The 23738-nt window shown below is 39.5% G+C and overlaps 1 protein-coding gene across 1 annotated transcript; it reads left to right on the top strand.

Moving 5' to 3' along the window:
* The first annotated feature begins 6302 nt into the window (after window positions 1–6302).
* Window positions 6303–16722, top strand: LOC117663025 (baculoviral IAP repeat-containing protein 5). Its single transcript, XM_087887101.1, has 4 exons — window positions 6303–6506; window positions 9870–9979; window positions 14906–15023; window positions 16463–16722. The coding sequence occupies exons 1-4, from the start codon at window positions 6384–6386 to the stop codon at window positions 16544–16546; spliced, it is 435 nt and encodes a 144-aa protein (XP_087743227.1). The 5' UTR covers window positions 6303–6383; the 3' UTR covers window positions 16547–16722.
* The last annotated feature ends 7016 nt before the right edge of the window (window positions 16723–23738 follow it).

Genomic DNA, 23738 nt, shown 5'->3' with positions numbered 1-23738 from the left:
GCACAACAAAAATAGTGGCACAGCAAGGAAAAGTTAAGTACAAAAGCATAATATGGAAAGTTGCAAATACTCTACATGCTGGCCAGTAATGGAAAAGAAAAAAGCAGAAGAAATTATAGAGAGAGGAATTAAAGCAGAATAGCGTTTGGAAGAAGAAAACATTGTTATATTAGTATTACTATAGATAATAATATAGAAATATAGAGGCAATAGAATGATAGATTAGAGGCAATAGAAAACGTTTATAGATATGTAGGCTTTATGTTTCACTGACATAAACTAAAAAGAAATGTTAGAAAAGATTCCAAACTTCCTATCAAATAGTAGAGTTTACTTTGCTTATAAGAGAAGGTGAACAGAGAAAATTATCCTTCAGTTGACTTGCAATCATCCAATGAAACTGAGTGCCAGAACTTTCAATAATGTAAATACTTAAATAGTGCACAACTAACTTTCAAAATTTATTGTTGAAGGATATGTTGTAACATAAATGAGTTTGCAAAAAGATTGACTGGATATATCAGATGAACAGTGTGATGTTGTTAATTCATCATCACCATCGTTAGTTGTCACCCACTTTTCAATAGGTTATCTAAATCTGATCTTTGTAATACCTCTTCATTAGTGATGTGGTCATAATATAAGAGACAAAGTATTTTCAAACAGCAATGCTGGAAAACATTTAACCATTTAATCATCTTGGTTGTACACTTCCATGTTTCACAAGCATATATTGCAGTTTGTAGAACAACATTCTTTCCGGGTTTTATTATTTATTATTAATTAGTTATTTGGTTTAAAATGGGATTTTATTGTACATGTTTCTTAACCTGTGTTTGCCGCCCTGAGTCCTTCGGGAGAATGGTGGCATATAAATACATGTAATAAATAAATAAATAAATAAATAAATAAATAAATAAATAAACATTCTTGAAGAGTTTTATCTTTGTGGTAATACATATATCTGCCAGAGACCAAATTGGGTGCATGCATTGAAACACAGCTGCTGCCATTCCAAGCCAATATAATTAATGTCCTTATCTGTACCTCCATTGATAGATATAATGCTCACAAGTTAAATAAATCGTTGGATTGTTCTATAGCCTGGCCATTGACTGTTCCAATGTGCATAAACTTTGTCTTCTCAAAATTTATATGTAAGCCAATTTTGTTGACCTCGTTATCTAAGCTGGTGATCATTTCTTGCAAACACACCTTTGTTTCACCAAGCAGTGCAATGTCATCCACAAAACCCAAATTTGTTAGATGGCTTATCCATTGCTCTTGCATAACAAAAATTACATGGGGAGGAGAAAGAAGAATGGCGATAGTATATATGCCTGTCTAACTCCTGTATTAGCGATAGCACTTAGACTTATATACCGCTTCACAGGGCTTTACAGCCCTCTCTAAGCAGTTTACAGAATCAGCAAATTGCCCCCAACAATCTGGGTCCTCATTTTACCGACCTTGGAAGGATGGAAGGCTGAGTCAACCTTGAGCTGTTGAGATTCGATCTGCCAAATTGCTGGCAGCCGGTGATTGGCAGAAGTAGCCTGCAGTACTGCACTCTAACCACTGCGCCACCACGGCTTAGTATTGATGTTAAAAGCTGTGTTGTCACATTCTGTTCATACATAACAGCTAGAATTATAATACAGGCTCTTAAACATGTTGATAAAACTTTGAGTAATGCCATAGGACTTTACAATAATATAAAGTGATTCCTGATGAATTGACTCAAAAGCCTTTTTGAAGTCAATAAAAGTGATTACCATTGGCTTCCAAAATTCTAAACTGTTTGATGATATTTCTTAAGGTCAGGATCTGGTTGTTATAAGAGTGTCCTTCCCTGAATCTTGTTTGTTCTTCACACAGGTATGCATCCACTTGATCCTGTGGTTTCCTGGGCAACACAAGGTATAGAACTTTTCCAGGGACCCTGTTTCCCGCAAAATAAGACATCCCTGGATAATAAGCCCAATCGGGTTTTTGAGCATATGGCAATAAGGCCAAGCGCTTATTTCAGGGTTCAAAAAAAATATAAAACAGGGTCTTATTTTGGGGGAAACATGGTAGCAATGTTATGCCCCTCCAGTTATTACAATCTGAGGTTCCCTTTCTTTGGTATTTTAATGATTACCGCCCTGCCTCCAATCTTCCGGTACACATTACTAGCCCAACAGTTGCGTAATAAAATAGGGAGCTCTTGTACCAATCTCTATGACCATCATTAAGTACCTATGATTCTTGACAAATGTATCTTGTCTTTTTATGTACACTGATAACATATGCATCAAAGACAAATTCCTTGTGTGTTCAATCACACTTGGCCAATAAAAATTCTATTCTATTCTATTCTATTCTATTCTATTCTATTCTATTCTATTCTATTCTATTCTATTCTATTCTATTCTATTCTATTCTATTCTATTCTATCCTATCCTATCCTATCCTATTCTATTCTATGTTTTAAGAGCTCTGTGGATATTTAATCCAAGCCACTTGCTTTGTCATTTTTTAAACAGTCATATTGTGTCCTGAACTTCAGTAATTGTCATTGGTTCTATATTAACCTCAAGGTCCTCTGGTTGTGCAATGTTGGTAAAATTGTACATTAATTGTGATCTTGATTCACAATTATGTAATTCATCTTCTCAGTAAACAAGAGTACTCTAGATTGCCTTTTAAAAAGATTTAGGAAAAATTGAAAGGGTGTTAATTTCTATAAACTGATTTTACTTCATTTGTAGATCTTAAAATATCAGATCCGGTTGGGAATTGAATGATGTGATTGACCAGTTAATTGTGTCCCTCAAAACAAGAACTGCTCTATCACTGTAACTTAAAATGGATCCTGCTCTTTAATAGTTAACAATATTACAGAGAAAAGCCAGTCCAATTGTAGTTGAAAGCTTGTGGTATTAGTACTTATAACAGCCGCACAACATACATTCAGACAAAGCATTCCTTGTTTGAGTAATACAAAAGCTTTATTGCAAGAATAGTTGGTGTTGTCTGGCAGATGAACAACTATTTTGTAATAAGGGTCTGACTTCTATTGTTCCTTTAAAAATTCACTTTTCAGGGTAGAGATTGATGAAAAGACAACAGGCAGTCCATGTATCGCTTTGTGTGTGTTTAATAGGAGCTGATTTTTTTACTACAGTAGGCAGCCTTCTTATACAACGTCTCCAGCATGACCGGAAATTATCCACATTGGGAGACTGTAAAATTCCCTCACACTCTCGCAAAGCTTAACAAGCTAAATAAACAGCTTGGAAAGGATGCTTTATGTTCTTAAAAAGTTGAGAGCATTCCTAATGACCCCCAAGAATGATTTGCAATGGGCACCGTTGCTGTTAACTATGCCCTTTGCTCAGTGGTGAAACCATAATAGATCCCCAGTGCAACTGTAATGCAATTGAAACAATGGCACTGCAGTTTCTTGACACATTTGCACTAATTCATATCACAGTAGGATATTTCTAAGGAGACAGGGTGGTTGCAACCATCTTTCAGATCAGAGAGAGCCCTGCAGCTAGACAGCATGGAGCCTTCCCCACCCCACCCCCAGAAGCACGTTTTTGGATGCCTCTGAAGGGCAGTGAATCATCAATTATTTTTCACTCTGGTATAGAAGGTTTAGTGATTGAGGGAAGAGGATTTTGAATTTTCTCTTTCAGGCAAAGGATCTTTTCGTTTCTTAACAAATTAATTATAAGGTGGCAATACAGAGTGGTTGTCACATTATTGGACATAATATTGCCTTGAATCCCATGGAATGGAATGGAATGGAATGGAATGGAATGGAATGCAGTAGAATAGACTAGACTAGACTAGACTAGACTAGACTAGACTAGACTAGACTAGAATAGAATAGAATAGAATAGAATAGAATAGAATTCTTTATTGGCCAAGTGTGATTGGACACACAAGGAATTTGTCTTGGTGCACATGCTCTCTGTGTACATAAAAGATACATTCATCAAGAATCATAAGGTACAACACTTAATGATGGTCATAGGTACAAATAAGTAATCAAATCATATTAGGAAACAGTCAATATAAATTGTAAGGATACAAGCAACAAGGTTACAGTCATACAGTCATAAGTGGGAGGAGATGGGTGATAGGAATGATGAGAAGATTAATAGTAGTGCAGACTTAAGTGCAGAATTTTAAGGCTTGCACAAACAATAGAAAAGAAAAAAGTGCTTACTTCAGTTATGGATATATGAGAGCAATTAGAACATAATAGGAAATAGGGAGATTAATGGCTCCTGAGAAGTAATGAGTTTTGGGGAGAAATTTAAAGCACCTTCTATTTGCTTAGCATGATTGCTGCAGATGTTTCAAATGAAAATATAGGTAAGATGAGGACATCTTGGGAGAAACCTGAGAAGTGCAACTTAAATATACTGAGTCTGACAACTATTTTTGAGTTACCATGTTTACTAACCCAGCTAAACGGATAATTCAATAATCAAAATCAATACAGTATAAAACCATGTAGAACCCCACAGCCCTCCCCAACCCCTCTTAACACTCTTTTCATCTTGAAAGGGATAGAGCCAAAAACTTACCTGGACTTCCCATCCCAGGTTTTAGGGTATTGTATGAATCTCAACTATATTTCTAGATGGACTGGAAGTAGATGAAAAATGAACAGGGGAGATTCTGCCACCAAGTAACATCTAGTCGGGTTTCCAAGACCTGCTTTTGCTGTCGAGTGGCGCAGACTCCCTTCTGGGTGAAGCTGGGATCTGCTCTTTTGCCCATAGATGCGCTCTTCGTGCTCCTCTTCCCCGGTTTGAAGGGCAAAGGCCGGCAGCAACTGCCCCCGCTACCTGCTTGTTTCCAACTGACTGAGCGACTCTCCTGGGCTCCCCCGAGGTCTCTCAGAAGGTAGAGCTGCGTCCCAAAAGGGGGCGTCTCTCTCTCTCCCCTCCTCTCTTTCTCTCTGCAGCTTCTCCGCTCCTGCTCTGGCCGTGCTGGAGGCAGGATCATGGTGCCCAAGTGCGGGGCGGCTCTGTCTCCCGGCACGCTCTGCCTGGCCGCTGCGCTCAATGGGCTACTCAGCTTCGGCTTTCTGGCTGCGGCCATCGGCACCGACTACTGGTACTTGATCCACGTGGACGGGGCTGGGCGCAACGGCAGCGCTCGGGATGGCGAGGAACTGAGTTCTCACTCCGGGCTCTGGCGGCTCTGCGAAGGTAAGGGAGGACGGGGCAGCCTTGCTTGCTCCTTGCCTGCCGGTGCCGCTGTCCCATGCCATCTCCTTGGCGTGGACAGGAACTCCGTGGCTACTTGATCCCGGACATCTGTGGCGTTTCCATCCATCCATCCATCCATCCATCGGCTTTCAACTGGCGCGGCAGGGAAAACTGCATCCGCCTAGGAGCTACAGTCCCTATTGAAGGCTGAGCGCTTGAGGTGAGCGTGTAGCGGCTCAGGACTTTGAACTCAGCTGGCCCTTCATTCCGGCTATCCCCACTCAGCACATTTGTGCTTCCTCCGCTGCTTTCCTTGCAATTCAGGGTAGGTTTTACCAGAGAACAATGGAAGTGTAAGGAAAAATAATAAACTTTAAAGAATTAGCCAAGGGAAAGAGCTATTGCCAAGGGGAAATAAATCTTTGAACTTACCTACGTTTATTGTATTCACTCAGAAATTAATTCTATGCTGTCTAGTAATGTTAAGAAAGTAAATTGAAATCCGAAGTGAACTCAATTTATTGTGACTGGGGACCCACAAGTAGTTTTCTGGGCCACAGTACAGTGTGAAAATGGTTTATAATTGACTGCTTGACAGCCTTTTTCAAATTCTTAGGCTAGGCAGCCATTGGATTTCCTAGTGACCTAGTCCAATAACTAACCATACCCAACCCTGGTTAACTTTTTATCAAGGGCATCAAGGTGCTGCCATCTACTATACTTTCATGGGCATTACCATTACTTTGCGGCTAATGGTAACACCAAAACAATGACTTCCTGTTCATAGTTAAAAGTCACAAAAACCTTCGCTCTTACTGCCACACCAGATATTTTAAAAAGTGGAGTTTTCCAGTTTGAAAGGACAACTTGGAGATCTAGTTTTGTTTTACCCTTATAAAGTACAAAAAAAATCAGTAAGGGTTTCAAAGGGCCATTTTTCTAAAAGCTGCCGTCGATACGGAAGTGCTTTTTTTAAAATTGTAGAACAAAGCTCGTTCTTTGTTCATTGCGATCGTGAAGAACTACGCTTCCCAGCATGTTCAGCGCTCATGGGGGCGTGGCATACATGACGTCAGCGCTCAGCCTATTTCCCATCATGCCTCGGAAAGCCGTTTTGTTTTTTTTCTTCTTCTTTCCCGCGGCGGTTTGAAAACTCCGGCAACCGTCATGTCTCTCGCGGAGGGGAAAGGGCAGGTCCCGCCGGGCCTCGAGTTGTACCTGAAAGAGAAGCGTCTCTCCACGTTTACCCAGTGGCCCTTCGACTCCGACTGCTCCTGCACTGCAGACAGGGTGAGGGCCCCGTTTCTGCCAAGCCCTCCCTGGGGTCCCTCTTCTCTCGGGGGTGCGGGACGGGTGGGCTTTCCTGCCTTGGAAGTCCTCCTCCTCCTCCTCCTGTTTAAATGGGCTTTTTCCCCCAAGCATCAAAACCACGCCAAGTATTAGTACCGCTTTTCAAAGCCCTAGTAAGACCACACCTGGAATGCTGCAACCGAGTTTGGTCATCCTACAACAACAACAACAAAAAAGATTACTACTAGACTACTAGACAGTCACTTATCTGAAATGGTATGGTCTCCTGCTTGAGCAGGGGGTTGGACTAGAAGACCTCCAAGATCCCTTCCAGCTCTATTCTGTTCTGTTCCTGTTCCTATTCTTCAGGGATTCATAGCCTGCTTTACTCACAAATGACAAACTCCAGGCACAGAAAAAAGCACCATGGGTTGCAAAGCTGTCCCTTTGTCGGGTGTTGTGCATCCTCTCTGCAAAAAGGCTTCAGCGGACTGATGTAATCAGCCAGTTGGGCATTTCTTAAAGGAAACTGTGATTCCTTTAAGTCTGTCCCCCAACCAGTGTCTTGATTTGAGCCTGGCAAACAAATGGCAGCAAGGGCAAGCCTCTTTCTTTATATGCTTGATATGCCAAGCAATCCTGGATGGCTAACAAGGATTTAAAACATTGCAGTACAATAAAATGCCCTCTCTTAGTGTCCGGAGACCCTCTCCTATGATGTCCTGGTTCAACACCTGGGAGAAGAACCAACTCTTAATATGGGAAGAATGCAATCCTTTTATGCTGGAGAAATCAGTTTCCTAGCTATTCTCATGTCAAAAAGCTCTTGAAGGGGAATCTTGCTTACAATGGTTGCTCTCTCTCTCTCTTTGTAATAATTTCATTAAAATTTACAAATACAGAGATAAAACACTAATACAAACTAGGAACAATATAAAAAAGAAAAAATGAAAAGAGATGGAAAAAATGAAAAAAAAATAACCAAAAGTATGTAAACAATGACTCCCCCTCCACTCCCCCTCCTCCAGACAGGTATAAACAACTTCAGTAACTTTCTCTAATATTTCAGTTAAAAAGTTATTCCTATATGTCTTCCCTTACCAACTAGCAAATTATAAAAACATATTCAGTCTAAATCAAAGTCTAATAAGAACTACCAGAAATAGTAACATACTATATTTTATGTATAATTTTTATTAAACCTTTTAAACCAGAAGATAAAAGCTAACACAAACTAATAGAAAATAAGGGGGGGGGGATTAAAAAGCAACAGGTGCAAGAAAAGGGAAAAAATAAAAAAGAAAGGGAAAATACAAAATGGCCTCCAATATTCTTAACAGCAATTATCAGTACAAATATATGCTAACCTCTCTAAATGTCTATGGAGATTCTCAGCCATCCAGGGCCTGGTTCCAAAGGTGCTTTTTCAAGAGGCAACTGGACTTTCTGCGGGTTTTTTTTGAAGACATTTCACTTCTCATCCAAGAAACTTCTTCAGTTCTGACTGGATGGTAGGGAATGGAAGGATTGAAGAGCTGAAGAAGCTTCTTGGATGAAAAGTGAAACATCTTCAAAGAAAAAGCAAAGTCCAGTTGCCTCTTGAAAAAGCACCTTTGGGACAACCTCTCTAAAGTTCACACTTATGACCATTGCAGCATCCCTATGGTCACGTCAGTGGTGGGTTCCTCCCGGTTCAGTCCGGTTCGGCTGAGCCGGTAGCGGTGACAATATGACGTCACCGAACCGGTTCTCCCCCCCCGTCCTCCCCCCCACGTTGTTCTTACCTTTTATTTGGTCCCACCCCCAATCTATTGCTGCCTCCTGAGTCCCAGCTGATGACTAGAGGGAAATAAACTGTTAAAACTCTTGCCGTGGGGCTTCAAAGGGCCGTCCTACAGCTGATCAGTGTTAAAAGCAAACAAATGAGTTGGGTCGTAAGTGCGAGGACTGGTTGTAAGTGCGAGGACCTTCCAGAAATGATTCTGACCAGCTAGCCATGCCCACCTAGTCACATGACCTCCAAGCCACGCCCACAGAACTGGTAGTAAAAAAATTTAGAACCCACCCCTGGGTCACGTGATCAAAATTCACACAGACACTTAGCATCTGCCATGTATTTATGACTTAAAGTTTCCTGGGATCATATGATAATCTTTTGTGACTTTCTGACAAGCAAAGTCAATGGGGAAGCCATATTCACTTAACAACCATGTAACTAATTTAACAACTACAGTGATTCACTTAACTACTGAAGCAAAAGTTGTAAAATGGGGCAAAATTCACTTAACAACTGTCTTGCTTCGTAACAGAAATTTTGGGTTCAATTGTGGTCAACAGTTGAGGACTATCTGTAAACTATTACTATTATTGACAATTGTTTATCAGTTGCATGCATATGATAAAGTGGACCATAATCTACGAAAGCTTGTGATATAATATTAAGCAACCAATATATCTTTTCTGGTTTTACTGCAATATATTTAATATCTCTAGTGAGTCACTTTAGAAATTATAGGTCTAAAATAAAGGTTCCCAACTTCCAGGCCAGGGACTGGTACTAGTCTGTGGTCTGTTAGGAACCAGGCTGCACAGCTGGAGGTGAATGGCAGACAAAGCAAGCAAAACTGAAACCATCTCCCACCCTACCCTACCCCTGCCCCAAGTCCATGGAAAAATTGTCTCCTACAAAACTGATCCCTAGTGCCAAAAAAGGTTGGAGACTACTGGTCTAAAATATATAGCCATGTATAATTAATGTTATCCTGAGAACCAGTAGTCGCTAAATTTATTTATTTATTTATTTTTCATATTTGTATACCGCCCTACTCCCGAAGGACTCAGGGCGGTGAATGCAGGATTAGGAATGGTGAGACCCAAGCATTAGTTCTCCCCTAAACTGGGAAGTCAAAAAGCATCAGTTCACAATTGTATTGGACCTGAGTGGCTGATTATAGTCCATAACCTTCAGTGAAGAGATCTATATATTTCAGTGAATTGATACAGGCTAATCATAATGCTAACCTGTTTATTATAGGACATTTTAAAAGTGCTCTTAAATTTTTAAATTTATTTTACTTATCTTGCTTCCTATTTGAATATTTTTTATGAATGTGTGTATTAGCTAATCTTTGAAACTTGAAATAGAACTGTACACACGAAACATTACTATTCTTTTACTGTACTTTTCATATATTTGTAACAGGGTAAGTCAGAAGTTATTTAGAATCAAGGAGACCTCCAGTGAAATCATTTTTCAACTACATCCCTGTTTCAGAAATCAGATGTATAACTTGAAATGTATAACTTTGTTGAACATTTTTTCTAATTTGTCTTGCTCTGTCTCTTCCCCCTTTCCCAATTCAGATGGCTGAAGCTGGATTCATTCACTGTCCTATTGAGAATGCTTCCGATGTGGCACGATGTTTTATATGCTTTAAAGAATTAGAGGGATGGGAACCTGATGATGACCCCATGTAAGTACTTTGGAATTGTTATCCTAAGACCTTTTAATGATACCAAATGTGTTTTAGGAAAGAAAGTTCAACAAATACACTTAGGTCAGTGGTTCCCAAAGTGAGTGGTACCGCCCCCTGGGGGGCAGTGGGATGACTTAGAGGGGTGATAAGAGGCAAGGGGGGTGGCAGAGTAGTGCTGGAGGTGGGCCCCTTGCTGGGCACAATTCTGCCTGGGGCTCTGTCGGCCACCAGTCAGCTGAACACTTCCGGTTCCGGCCTGACACGCCCCATCACCTCCTGCACCTGCGCGTACCGTACACTGGCAGCCAGGCTAAGCCTCATGCGTGCTGCTCTGTTTTGCCTTGCTCGGCAAACTTTCCCTATTCTTTTAAATTAAAAAAGCAGGTTTCTAGTACCTCCCCCCCACTGCAATTGTAACTCTTTTCAAATCAGTTGTGAACACACACACATTGTTAGTATTCTGATTTTCAGAGCAGAAATGGCAGAAGTGGAAAAATCATGTGGAAATGTGGACAATATAGTGTGGAATATCTGAAGTATGGATTTATACCAGCAGCTGCCACAGTGCCTACTATGTGAAAAAGTATTTTCTAATGAGGCAATGAAGCCTTCCATTCTGAACGAACATTTGAAGAAGGCACAGCCTGACAAGGCAGACAAGAACCTAACTTTTTTTCAATCACTTCGTGACAAATTTCAAAAGTGCCCAACACTGTCACGCATGTTTTACAATGCTTCCCAACAAAACACTGATGGTTTGCGTGCATCATACAACATTTCATTGCTGATTGCTAAGTCTGGAAAGCCACATACTATTGGTGAAGAACTCATCCTACCAGCCATTAGTGAGGTTCTGAGTACTTTTTTGAATAAGTCACCACATGATATAATTAAGACAATTCCTCTCAGCAACAATTCAGTGCAAAGACGCATAGATGAAATGGCTGAGAATGTGGAAGATGTATTGTGCAGCATACTACGGACAACTGAGTGCATTACAGCTGGATGAATCAACTTTGCCAGGCAATGAATCTTTGCTTCTTATGTGCGCTTTATTAAAGAGGAAAGTTTGACTCAAGAGTTGTTATTTGCGAGGCAACTAAAAACAGATACTAAAGGGGAGTCAATATTTCATGTTGTTGAGCAGTTTTTCAAAGACAAGGAAATTCTACTTACCAATATAACTTGCTTGTGCAACTGATGGAGCACCATCAATGACTGGTCGCTACCGTGGGTGTGTTGCTTACTTGAAAAAAGCAGTGCCAAATGTCTTTACCATTCACTGTGTCATTCATCGCCAACATCTGGTTGCAAAAAACCTCAGTGATTGCTTACACAAGTCATTACACACTGTCATTACTGCAGTGAACAAGATTAAAGTATATGCTCTCAATGATCAACTATTCCGAGGGCTCTGTATTGAGAATGATGAAGATTTCGATCATTTGCTGCTTCATACAGAAGTTAGTTGGCTATCAAAAGGCAACTGTGTGAGACGCTTTTACAATCTTTTTGACACTGTTGTGGAGTTTTTTGAAGACAAGAATGCTTTGTTCAGTGATGAACTCAAAGAGATCAGGCATGGCATTGCTTATTTATCAGAACTGTGCAAAGTTCAATGAAGTGAATTTGAAGTTGCAAGGAAATGAGGTCAATCTTATTAAGGCCAAATCTGTCATCTCTACCTTTATTTCAAAGTTAACTCTATTCAAGCGCAATATAGGCTGTCGCGAGCTATACCAATTTCTGAGCTTGTCTGAGCTAGAATAGAAAGGTGGGATACAAGATGATGATCTGCAAGTTTTTTGTGACCATTTGGACATGCTGCATAAAGATATGTCTGAGCGATATCAGGATCTTCTTTTGATTGAAATTCCAGGTTGGGTGATAAATCCATTTTCAGAATCTGAGGAAGATGGGGTAGTGGAGGAACAACTAATAGAGCTGCAAAATGACATTGAGCTGAAGCCAAAGTTTAAGAAATCGTACCAAGAGTTTTGGTTACAGAAGGAAATTTCTTTTTTTTTTAGCTTTTTATTTATAAATTTTTATTATAGTTCAAAAAAATAAAAACAAAAACAAATATATAATAGTTTTTCTATCACGGTGTAACATCACCAAAATATCCATGTACATATACACCAATAATCAGAAAGTAAAAATAGAAACTATTTACATTTTCTTATATACAAATTTACATTTCCAATACTTATTGATTACCATAATTATACCATCATCTATAATTATAATCCAACATTATCCTTTATCTCTCTCCCATCGTTTCTGGATCCAATCATACCACATGTTCCAACTACTATAAAAATCTGAGTCTCTTTTACCCTTGAATCAGTTTTGTTACAGAAGGAAATTTCTGATCGCTATCCTGCACTATGGACAGTGGTTAAAAAGCTCCTTGTTGCATTTCCAACATCATATTTGGTGGAACGTGGTTTCAGTGTGGTCATCCAACTTCTCCAAGCAAAGAAATCGACTCCAGATTACTGAACGTGGTGATTTAAGACTCCTACGAAGTGACTTAAAACCAGACATTGGGAAACTAGTATCACTTCATCAAGCCCATCCATCACATTAAGAATTTATTGAACAGTGAAGTAGTTACTAAATTTTATTGAATTTACTAAGTTAAGGTTGTTGATAAATGACTATCAGACTTTGAAAACCTGGTATCACTGGATCATGTTCAACAATTTTGTTGAATTAACAAAAGATTTTTAAATTGGATTTTGAATAAATGTGCAAATACTTGTTACAGTTTTGAATTTTACTGTTACTATCCTCCTTAGTGGGTAGTGCAAACCGCTATTCCAAACAATGCTATTCATAGGGGGTGGGGGGCACTGAGGGTGAGTTTGTAGCACCAAGGGGTGGGTGGGTGGACTGAAAAAGTTTAGGAACCAATGACTTAGGTGATCTTGCAGAACATTAAATTTTGTTGATAATATTGAGAATGATAGAGGCAAATATAGAATTGTAGTACTAGATATTAATAATTTATTATGTCATCCACTCTTTTTCCATAGTACTGTTACAGCCACGTCAAAGCAAATTAAGCAAATTAATCAAAGACGGGTTCAACATCTCTATCTGATTATTAGTTGTATGGCTGATAGTAATTGTTAACATGATCAGCTAATACTTTGCAGTCAGTACAGCTGGCTTCCACTCAAATTTTTCCACTCAAGTTTTCTCCCCTTCTTTCACTGAGGTAGGAGGATGGGAACCTGGAATCTTGACTATGAATGTATGCAGTCCAGAAATCTCTAGAATATCTTGGTGGGTGTTTGTAACGGTTTATATGTGTCCTATCAGCTAATCCTGAATCTCACATCCTGACAGAAGCGTCACGTGACGTATTGGGACTTTTTCCCCCTTCGCTAAACCGGGCATGGGCATGGCCAGTGTGTGATACATCCGGCCTGTGGGCCATGACTTTGACAGCCCTGTCCTAAATCCATCTGCAACATCTGTTCTTTTCACTAGAGCAGGGGTGTCAAACTCATGTCACGGTGTCATCATGTGACGTATCACAATATTTTCCCCCTTCGCTAAACTGGGCGTAGGGGTGGCCAGTGCGTGATGCATCCGGCCGTGGGCCGTGAGTTTGACAGCCCTGCACTAGAGACCTAAATTGGCAAAACCCAGAAAAGACTGGCATAAAAGTTATCTTTACTTTCTGAGCTTTTTGAAAACACGTAAACTGTTTAGAAATCAATTTGATAAAGAAGAGAATGCGGATATTAGTCTAGAGCTGGCTAGGCTGTGATTATGGGTGATGAGTCATGACAAAGTGTATGTCATTATTTTCTATCCTTCAGCCACAGAAACAAAGCAGTCAGAAAGGCAAGCCAGCCCTTGGGAGCTGTTGCTTCAAGATGCACCATAGTGATGGCCCCTCAGGAACAGTGGGAGGAACTCGGGGGTCTCGGCCCCTGATTTCATCCAGTTCATAGAATGGAACACAAGAAATGTTCCAATCTTCTGACCGCATCATCTTCATATATAATAGCTTTCTGTGTAAGCTTGCCCGAGCCTCTTCCAAAAGTGTTACACATTTTATCCAGTTATAAACATAGATTTTATTGTTGTAACAGTGCCGCGGAAAGGTTGCTATTTATTCTATTCTTTCCATAAGAATTGAAAGAACAATTAAAACAGTTCATTTAAAAGGATAGTCTGGTCCTAGAACAATTGTTATTCTACAAATGTAGAAATAGAACACAATAGAAAGAAAGGCAGTCATACACACTCTGAGAAAGAATTCCATAATCTGGCTGCCAGATTATCCAGCTAAAAATAAACCTAGGAGGAGTGAAGGAGAAAATGTTGGAAAGCAGTTAAAACCAATCTGTGATCCAGCCAATAAATAAGGTTAGGAGTGGAGGAAAGCATCCCTGGAAACCAGCTAATTAAGCTGCAATCCAGCTAAAAATAAACCTAGGAGGAGTGAAGGAGATATTTTTGAAGAACAGTTACTGATTTTGAAATGTTTTGAGAGGAATAAAATATTTTATGTTGACTATTAGATGTGATTTAAAAGAAACATTGACTTGATGTGGGTCTTTGAAGTAAGGAAAATATATGAAATACTGATTGTTAAAATGATAAATGAATATTATACAGAGCTGTCTAGATTTGAAGTTTAAGATTTAGGGTGATTACATAATAGCTAAATGTTAGAATAAGATGTTAGATTGAATGACAAAAATTGGGTTTAGATTTGTTCTTTTTCGTTCTTCTTTTTTTTCCCTTTAAGATGTTAATTGATGAAATTTGGAATTTATACTTATTTTATACCGGATCAAACCCTTGCTCTAAAAAGATGTTTTATGTTAAAAAATAAATTAAAAAAATTTTCAAAAAAAAATCCATTGCATGATTATGATTTGTATTTCAATTTTCTAGGGAAGAGCACCGTAAACACTCCCCCAACTGTGCATTTCTTGCTCTACAGAAAGACATTTGTGACCTGACAGTAGAGGAATTTATAGAACTTCGTAAAGAGAGGATGAAAAATTTGATTGTGAGTATAACTTGCAAGGAACCATTAACTTAGCTTGAGTAGTCTCATCACTCTGCAGGAGTTTGGTAGCACCTTTTCAGATTAACACATTTTATTAAAGAATGAACTACAGCTCATTTCATCAGATGCATGAAATGCCAAATTTAATTGAATTAAATTTGATTAATGTCAAATTAAATTGGAATAAAGCTGGGAATGGGGTGGGGGAGGAGAAGGCAGATTACTCAGATGTAGGTTACATGTGATATAGATTATAAATTCCTTATTGCATAATAAGGAATTGTTCAATAAGGAATAAAATTGTGTTGTATTAAAGTCTACTGTATTTGTTGAGACATCCTGATATAGTTTGAAGCCTTTTATATATTTATTTATTTATTTATTATATTTCTATACCGCCTTTCTCCTGTAGGACTCAAGGCGGTGTACAGTCAAGAAAAATATAGACACACAAACATAAAATTGCTAATTAAAATTGTTACTTAGTTTGGTCAATTAAATAAAACCCAGAATTAGATAACATTTAAAAAATCATTTGCATGTTTGTATGTTTAGCCCCGCCTGTTGGAACATCAGGGTCTTGAGGGCACGGCGGACATACTGTATATGTGAATTCAGCAATCTCTGATTCAATAGTGCTGGCAACGTTTTTTTTCTCCAAAACTGCTACTTTAAGACCTGTAATGGAGTAAGTATCCTGTGAGGTTGAAACTTTGCCCTTGTTCTGAGATGCATTTGGTGAAGAAGCTGTAATAAAGATTCTACAAGATTCCTTTCAATTTTTGGCTATCAAATTTGTGGGGATGGTTGCTTTCTCAGTAGCTGGCAAACCATGCTGAGGAATGCAAACGTCAGCACAGTGATCCTTAAAGGTCCTATCTCAGGAAGTCTCAAAACATGAGGTTTGTCACGTAAGCATATCACATTGTTTGCAACAGGAAAACATGAACTGTCCATGCGCTGTCCACATGGATAGCATACCCTAGAACATGAGCTTTGTTTAGCCAATCAACTACAAAGTGAACTTTGATCAATGAATCAGCTTCTGCCATGAAGACTATAGAGAACAATAAAAGGGGGCTCCCAGAAGCTGTTCTGGGTGCCTTCCCATTAACCTTCTTCCTGCCTATGCGTCTTTCTTCATCACAACAACATAAATTATTGTGGCTTTCCTTCTAGAATGACTTCTAGAATTCCTTCTAGAATTACTCTGCTTTCCCTATTGTGCTATAGGGGTCATATGGCTACATACATACCGTATGTCCTAATTTAGCTACAGTGCGTAAGCCTGTTTGTTACTGGCTGATTTCTATCTCAAAGTGAATTATTTCGGTACATTTCTCTTCATTAGCATAAGATTCCCTATATAGGTTTTTTTCCCTATAACTCAATAGCTGCCTATTTATTAATATGAATATGTGTTTTTCATTTTCTTCTAGGAAAAAGAAGTTAAGCACACAATTACCGAGATGGAGAAATATGCTACTCTGATTCGTGGACAAATAGACCAGCTGCGTTCATAAACTGTATATGCCATTGGATGCTGTGGACTTTTTGAGTGTCTAAATGGTATTGAGCAAAATGAAAAATTGAATTGCTCAAAGTCTGCTGTTCAAGTTTATGTTAAGTTTTTTTGTAGTTACTATTTATGGAATTTCTTCTAATGTGTTTATGAATAAATATTCCTTTTTATAAAATACCATGTTTACCATGTTTTAATAGTTTCCTGGGCAAAATTGTTTGAAGGCAAACATTGTTCTCAGATGCTAAATGAAGCTCTGACCCATTCTTGAAAATAGAATCAGTGGGTGAGAAGAGTGGGTGAACTGCGTTCTTAGGAAACAGCTATATTTTGATTCTGTCTTTGATTCTTTGCAATGGTCATCCTCAAAGGGGTACTGTAAAAGAGCAGGCTACCTATATTAGTATTACTATAGATAATAATATAGAAATATAGAGGCAATAGAACGATAGATTAGAGGCAATAAAAACATTTATAGATATGTAGGCTTTATGTTTCACTGGCATAAACTAAAAAGAAATGTTAGAAAAGATTCCAAACATCCTATCAAATAGTAGAGTTTGCTTTGCTTATAAGAGAAGGTGAACAGAGAAAATTATCCTTCAGTTGACTTGCAATCATCCAATGAAACTGAGTGCCAGAACTTTCAATAATGTAAATACTTAAATAGTGCACAACTAACTTTCAAAATTTATTGTTGAAGGATATGTTGTAACATAAATGAGTTTGCAAAAAGATTGACTGGATATATCAGATGAACAGTGTGATGTCGTTAATTCATCATCAGCATCATTAGGTCCTGTGCAGAACGTATTGGGCAGCAAGTGTTTTCCAGTGGTTTTGATCATTCACAGCATCTTTGGCCTTGTCCCAAGGAACATTAATAGTCTTAAGATCTTCCTTAAGTGTTTGGTGCCAAGTTTTCCAAGTCCGGCCTCGTTTCCTTTCTTCCAAGAGGTATCCAGCGTAGAGCAATTTTTGGATTCTGGTCTTTAGGCACATGTAAGATATGGCCAACAAGTCCACATTTGGCATTCATCCAAGCTTTTCAATAGGTTATCTAAATCTGATCTTTCTAATACCTCTTCATTAGTGATGTGGTCATAATATGAGAGACAAAGTATTCTCAAACAGCATTGCTGGAAAACATTTAACCATTTAATCATCTTGGTTGTTCGCTTCCATGTTTCACAAGCATGTATTGCAGTTGGTAGAACAACATTCCTGAAGAGTTTTATCTTTGTGATAATAATGCATGTATCTGCCAGAGACCAAATTGGGTGCATGCATTGAAACACAGCTGCTGCCATTCCAAGCCAATATAATTAATGACCTTATCTGTACCTCCATTGATAGATATAATGCTGCCAAATTAAGTAAATTGTTGGACTTTCTATAGCCTGGCCACTATTGTGACCCATCAGCAGCCTGTGCAGCTAGTAGCTGATTCCAACAGTGAGAAGGCTGGTGTGGTGTTGCGCCAGCAGCCTGTGCAGCTGGCACTTGAGTCAGACAATGAAAAGACTGGAGAAGATGTGGTGCCAGAAGTGGAGATTCAGCCAGGGCCTTCAGAACCTCCAGAAGCTCCCCTAAGTGAGGAGGAAGAAGAAGAGGAGCCTCTTCTCGATGCACAAGCGCGCAGAGCTATTAAAAGGCAGGAGTGGCTTCTCAGGAGGAGGTCTCCTCGAGAGTAAGGCTTGGGGCTAATTGGCCACTCCCCTAGCCTATTTAAGGAAGGATGACGACTGATGCAATTTGCAGGAAACAACTTCTTTCATATTCCTTCACGTCTTGATTCCAGAAACGTTTGATTCGGCTCTTGTTTCTCTCTTGTCAGTTATCCTGCAAATTGCTTCTGGGCATTCTGCCAACCACAGTAAGATTACGGTGATCTGAAATTCTGTGCCTCAGAATGGAGTTATTCTTTGGATTCTTGTCGGCTGTTAATGAAGTTAAATTAACAGCCCTTGTTCAGAAAAGACTGATTTAAACTGTACTTGTATTCGAACAACTACTAAGAAAGCTCATTAGTAGTCCTTAACTAGTAAACTAAGGTTTGTATGGACTTTGTGTGTGTTGCGTTCTTTGGGGTCCATAGCTGGGGCAGAACAGCCACTGACTGTTATAGGCGGATCCTGAGCACTTCCAATGTGCATAAACTTGGTCTTCTTAAAATTTATATCTAAGTCAATTTTGGCCTCATTATCTAAACTGGTGATCATTTCTTGCAAGCACACCTTTGTTTCACCAAGCAGTACAATGTCATATGTTATGTACTTTGCATAATGAAGTACATGGAGAGTAGAAAGAAGAATGGCGATATTATACATCCCTGTCTAACTCCTGTATTAGCAATAGCAATAGCACTTACAGAGACAGGATATTGCCCCCAACAATCTGGGTCCTCATTTTACCTACCTTGGAAGGATGGAAGGCTGAGTCAACCTTGAGCCTGATGAGATTTGATCTGCCAAACTGCTGGCAGCCGGTGATCAGCAGAAGTAGCCTGCAGTACTGCACTCTAACCACTGCACCACCGTGCCTTAGTATTGATGTTAAAAGCTATGTTGCCACATTCCGTTCGTACATAACAGAATACAGGCACTTAAAGATCTTTTTTTTTCTCTTCAAGTTTTTTATTTTTTACAAACATCAATGTGTGAACAGTGTGGCACCTGAATGTCATACATTTTGGTACAAATAAAATAGTATTAATCATAATAGTTTCATTTAACAAGCTTATATAATTCTATTAATATACATATTTTTATTAAATTATAATTTTTCATTATTTAGTTATTCAATATTTCAATGTGTCATTTTTATGCCAATCACCCTATTCTAAGTGTCATACCTTTTAATACAAATAGAATATTATAGGTTCTTAAAGATGTTGATAAAACTTTGAAGAATGCCATAGGACTTTACAATAATCCAAAGTGATTCTCAGTGAATTGACTCAAAAGCCTTTTTGAAGTCAATAAAATTGATTACCATTGGCTTCCAGAATTCTAAACTGTGTTTGATGATATTTCTTAAGGTCAGCATCTGGTCGTTACAAGAGTGTCCTTTCATGAATCCTATTTGTTTTTCACACAGGTACATCCACTTGATGCTGCAGTTTCCTGAACAGCACAAGGTATAGAACTTTTCCAGGGTTAGGGTTAGGGTTAGGATAGCAACATTATGTCCCTCCAGTTATTACAATATGAGGTTCCCTTTCTTTGGTATTTTAATGATTACCGCCCTGCCTCCAATCTTCCAGTACACATTACTGGCGCCAACAGTTGCTTAATAAAATAGGGAGCACTTGTACCAATCTGTCTCCACCATGTTTTAAGAGCTCTGTGGATATTTAATCCAAGCCACTTGCTTTGTCATTTTTTAACAATCGTATTGTGTCCTGAACTTCAGTAATTGTCATTGGCTCCATATTAACCTCAAGGTCCTCTGGTTGTGCAATGTTGGTAAAATTGTACATTAATTGTGATCTTGATTCACAATTATGTAATTCATCCCTTCTCAGTAAACAATAGTACTCTAGATTGCCTTTTAAAAAGATTTAGGAAAATTGAAAGGGTGTTAATTTCTATAAATGACGGTGGTTAAAATAGATGTGGAATTTAGTTGCTTGCCAAATAGTTAAAGCGTACTGATTTTATTTAATTTGTAGAGCTTAAAATATCAGATCCGGTTGGGAATTGAATGATGTGATTGACCAATTAATTGTGTCCCTCAAAACAAGAACTGCTCTATCACTGTAACTTAAAATGGATCCTGCTCTTTAATAGTTAACAATATTACAGAGAAAAGCCAGTCCAATTGTAGTTGAAAGCTTGTGGTATTAGTACTTATAACAGCCGCACAACATACATTCAGACAAAGCATTCCTTGTTTGAGTAATACAAAAGCTTTATTGCAAGAATAGTTGGTGTTGTCTGGCAGATGAACAACTATTTTGTAATAAGGGTCTGACTTCTATTGTTCCTTTAAAAATTCACTTTTCAGGGTAGAGATTGATGAAAAGACAACAGGCAGTCCATGTATCGCTTTGTGTGTGTTTAATAGGAGCTGATTTTTTTACTACAGTAGGCAGCCTTCTTATACAACGTCTCCAGCATGACCGGAAATTATCTACATTGGGAGACTGTAAAATTCCCTCACACTCTCGCAAAGCTTAACAAGCTAAATAAACAGCTTGGAAAGGATGCTTTATGTTCTTAAAAAGTTGAGAGCATTCCTAATGACCCCTAAGAATGATTTGCAATGGGCACTGTTGCTGTTTCTTAGAATGTTAACTATGCCCTTTGCTCAGTGGTGAAACCATAATAGATCCCCAGTGCAATTGTAATGCAATTGAAACAATGGCACTGCAGTTTCTTGACACATTTGCACTAATTCATACTACAGTAGGATATTTCTAAGGAGACAGGGTGGCTGCAACCATCTTTCAGATCAGAGAGAGCCCTGCAGCTAGACAGCATGGAGCCTTCCCCACCCCACCCCCAGAAGCACGTTTAGAAATTTAATTTAGAAATTTAATAAAATAAAATAAATAAATAAAATAAATAAGAAGCACGTTTTTGGATGCTGCTGAAGGGCAGTGAATCTTCAATTGTTTTTCACTCTGGTATTGAAGGTTTGGTGATTGATGGAAGAGGATATTGAATTTTCCGTTTCAGGCAAAGGATCTTTTCATTTCTTAACAAATTAGTTATAAGGTGGCAATACAGAGGGGTTGTTACATTATTGGACATAATATTGCCTTTGTAAATGGCACTTTCCCAGTCCATTGAATCCCCTCCTTGTAATTCTAAGGCATGCAGAAACAATGGAAAAGAGAAATGTGCTTACTTCAATTAGTGATATATTAGAGCAACTAGCTGAATACCCGTGCTCCGCTACGAAACTATGAGTTTGAAAATTAATGAGTAGGCCTCTCTTCTCCCCTTCTCTCCCTCAAGCTTCCCCCCTAGATCCACTTCTCTCCCCTTCTCTCCCTAAGGCTGGCCCCATAGATCCTCTCCTATCCCCTTCTCTCCCTCAGGCTTTCTAGCCCCTTCTCTCCATGAGGCTTGCCCCACAGAAGCCTGTCCTATGCTATCCCATTCTCTCCAGAGTTATTTTCAAGTTGGGAGGGGAAGTAGAACATCTAACTAATTAGCATCAGAGCATGTTATAATAATATAGTAAATACTAATACTCTGATGGTCATCTTGAAAAATCCTTTCTTAGTGAGCACCTAGAAGCCAAGAGGAACATACTTGACAAATTTCAAGTTCGTAGGCTTTACAGTTCTGGAGATTGCGTGATTAATGCATGAGTGGTTTTCACTTTTATATATATAGATTGGAACTTTAGGAACTAGGGAGATTAATGGCTCCTGAGAAGTAATGAGTTTTGGGGAGAAATTTAAAGCACCTTCTATTTGCTTAGCATGATTGCTGCAGATGTTTCAAATGAAAATATAGGTAAGATGAGGACATCTTGGGAGAAACCTGAGAAGTGCAACTTAAATATACTGAGTCTGACAACTATTTTTGAGTTACCATGTTTACTAACCCAGCTAAACGGATAATTCAATAATCAAAATCAATACAGTATAAAACCATGTAGAACCCCACAGCCCTCCCCAACCCCTCTTAACACTCTTTTCATCTTGAAAGGGATAGAGCCAAAAACTTACCTGGACTTCCCATCCCAGGTTTTAGGGTATTGTATGAATCTCAACTATATTTCTAGATGGACTGGAAGTAGATGAAAAATGAACAGGGGAGATTCTGCCACCAAGTAACATCTAGTCGGGTTTCCAAGACCTGCTTTTGCTGTCGAGTGGCGCAGACTCCCTTCTGGGTGAAGCTGGGATCTGCTCTTTTGCCCATAGATGCGCTCTTCGTGCTCCTCTTCCCCGGTTTGAAGGGCAAAGGCCGGCAGCAACTGCCCCCGCTACCTGCTTGTTTCCAACTGACTGAGCGACTCTCCTGGGCTCCCCCGAGGTCTCTCAGAAGGTAGAGCTGCGTCCCAAAAGGGGGCGTCTCTCTCTCTCCCCTCCTCTCTTTCTCTCTGCAGCTTCTCCGCTCCTGCTCTGGCCGTGCTGGAGGCAGGATCATGGTGCCCAAGTGCGGGGCGGCTCTGTCTCCCGGCACGCTCTGCCTGGCCGCTGCGCTCAATGGGCTACTCAGCTTCGGCTTTCTGGCTGCGGCCATCGGCACCGACTACTGGTACTTGATCCACGTGGACGGGGCTGGGCGCAACGGCAGCGCTCGGGATGGCGAGGAACTGAGTTCTCACTCCGGGCTCTGGCGGCTCTGCGAAGGTAAGGGAGGACGGGGCAGCCTTGCTTGCTCCTTGCCTGCCGGTGCCGCTGTCCCATGCCATCTCCTTGGCGTGGACAGGAACTCCGTGGCTACTTGATCCCGGACATCTGTGGCGTTTCCATCCATCCATCCATCCATCCATCGGCTTTCAACTGGCGCGGCAGGGAAAACTGCATCCGCCTAGGAGCTACAGTCCCTATTGAAGGCTGAGCGCTTGAGGTGAGCGTGTAGCGGCTCAGGACTTTGAACTCAGCTGGCCCTTCATTCCGGCTATCCCCACTCAGCACATTTGTGCTTCCTCCGCTGCTTTCCTTGCAATTCAGGGTAGGTTTTACCAGAGAACAATGGAAGTGTAAGGAAAAATAATAAACTTTAAAGAATTAGCCAAGGGAAAGAGCTATTGCCAAGGGGAAATAAATCTTTGAACTTACCTACGTTTATTGTATTCACTCAGAAATTAATTCTATGCTGTCTAGTAATGTTAAGAAAGTAAATTGAAATCCGAAGTGAACTCAATTTATTGTGACTGGGGACCCACAAGTAGTTTTCTGGGCCACAGTACAGTGTGAAAATGGTTTATAATTGACTGCTTGACAGCCTTTTTCAAATTCTTAGGCTAGGCAGCCATTGGATTTCCTAGTGACCTAGTCCAATAACTAACCATACCCAACCCTGGTTAACTTTTTATCAAGGGCATCAAGGTGCTGCCATCTACTATACTTTCATGGGCATTACCATTACTTTGCGGCTAATGGTAACACCAAAACAATGACTTCCTGTTCATAGTTAAAAGTCACAAAAACCTTCGCTCTTACTGCCACACCAGATATTTTAAAAAGTGGAGTTTTCCAGTTTGAAAGGACAACTTGGAGATCT

The sequence above is a fragment of the Pantherophis guttatus genome, chromosome 2 (assembly GCF_059756535.1).
Source record: "Pantherophis guttatus breed Tessera chromosome 2, ASM5975653v1, whole genome shotgun sequence".
NCBI classification, from domain to species: domain Eukaryota; kingdom Metazoa; phylum Chordata; class Lepidosauria; order Squamata; family Colubridae; genus Pantherophis; species Pantherophis guttatus.
The sequence above is the reverse complement of the archived record's forward strand: the minus strand, read 5'-3'. Positions and strand labels throughout refer to the sequence as shown.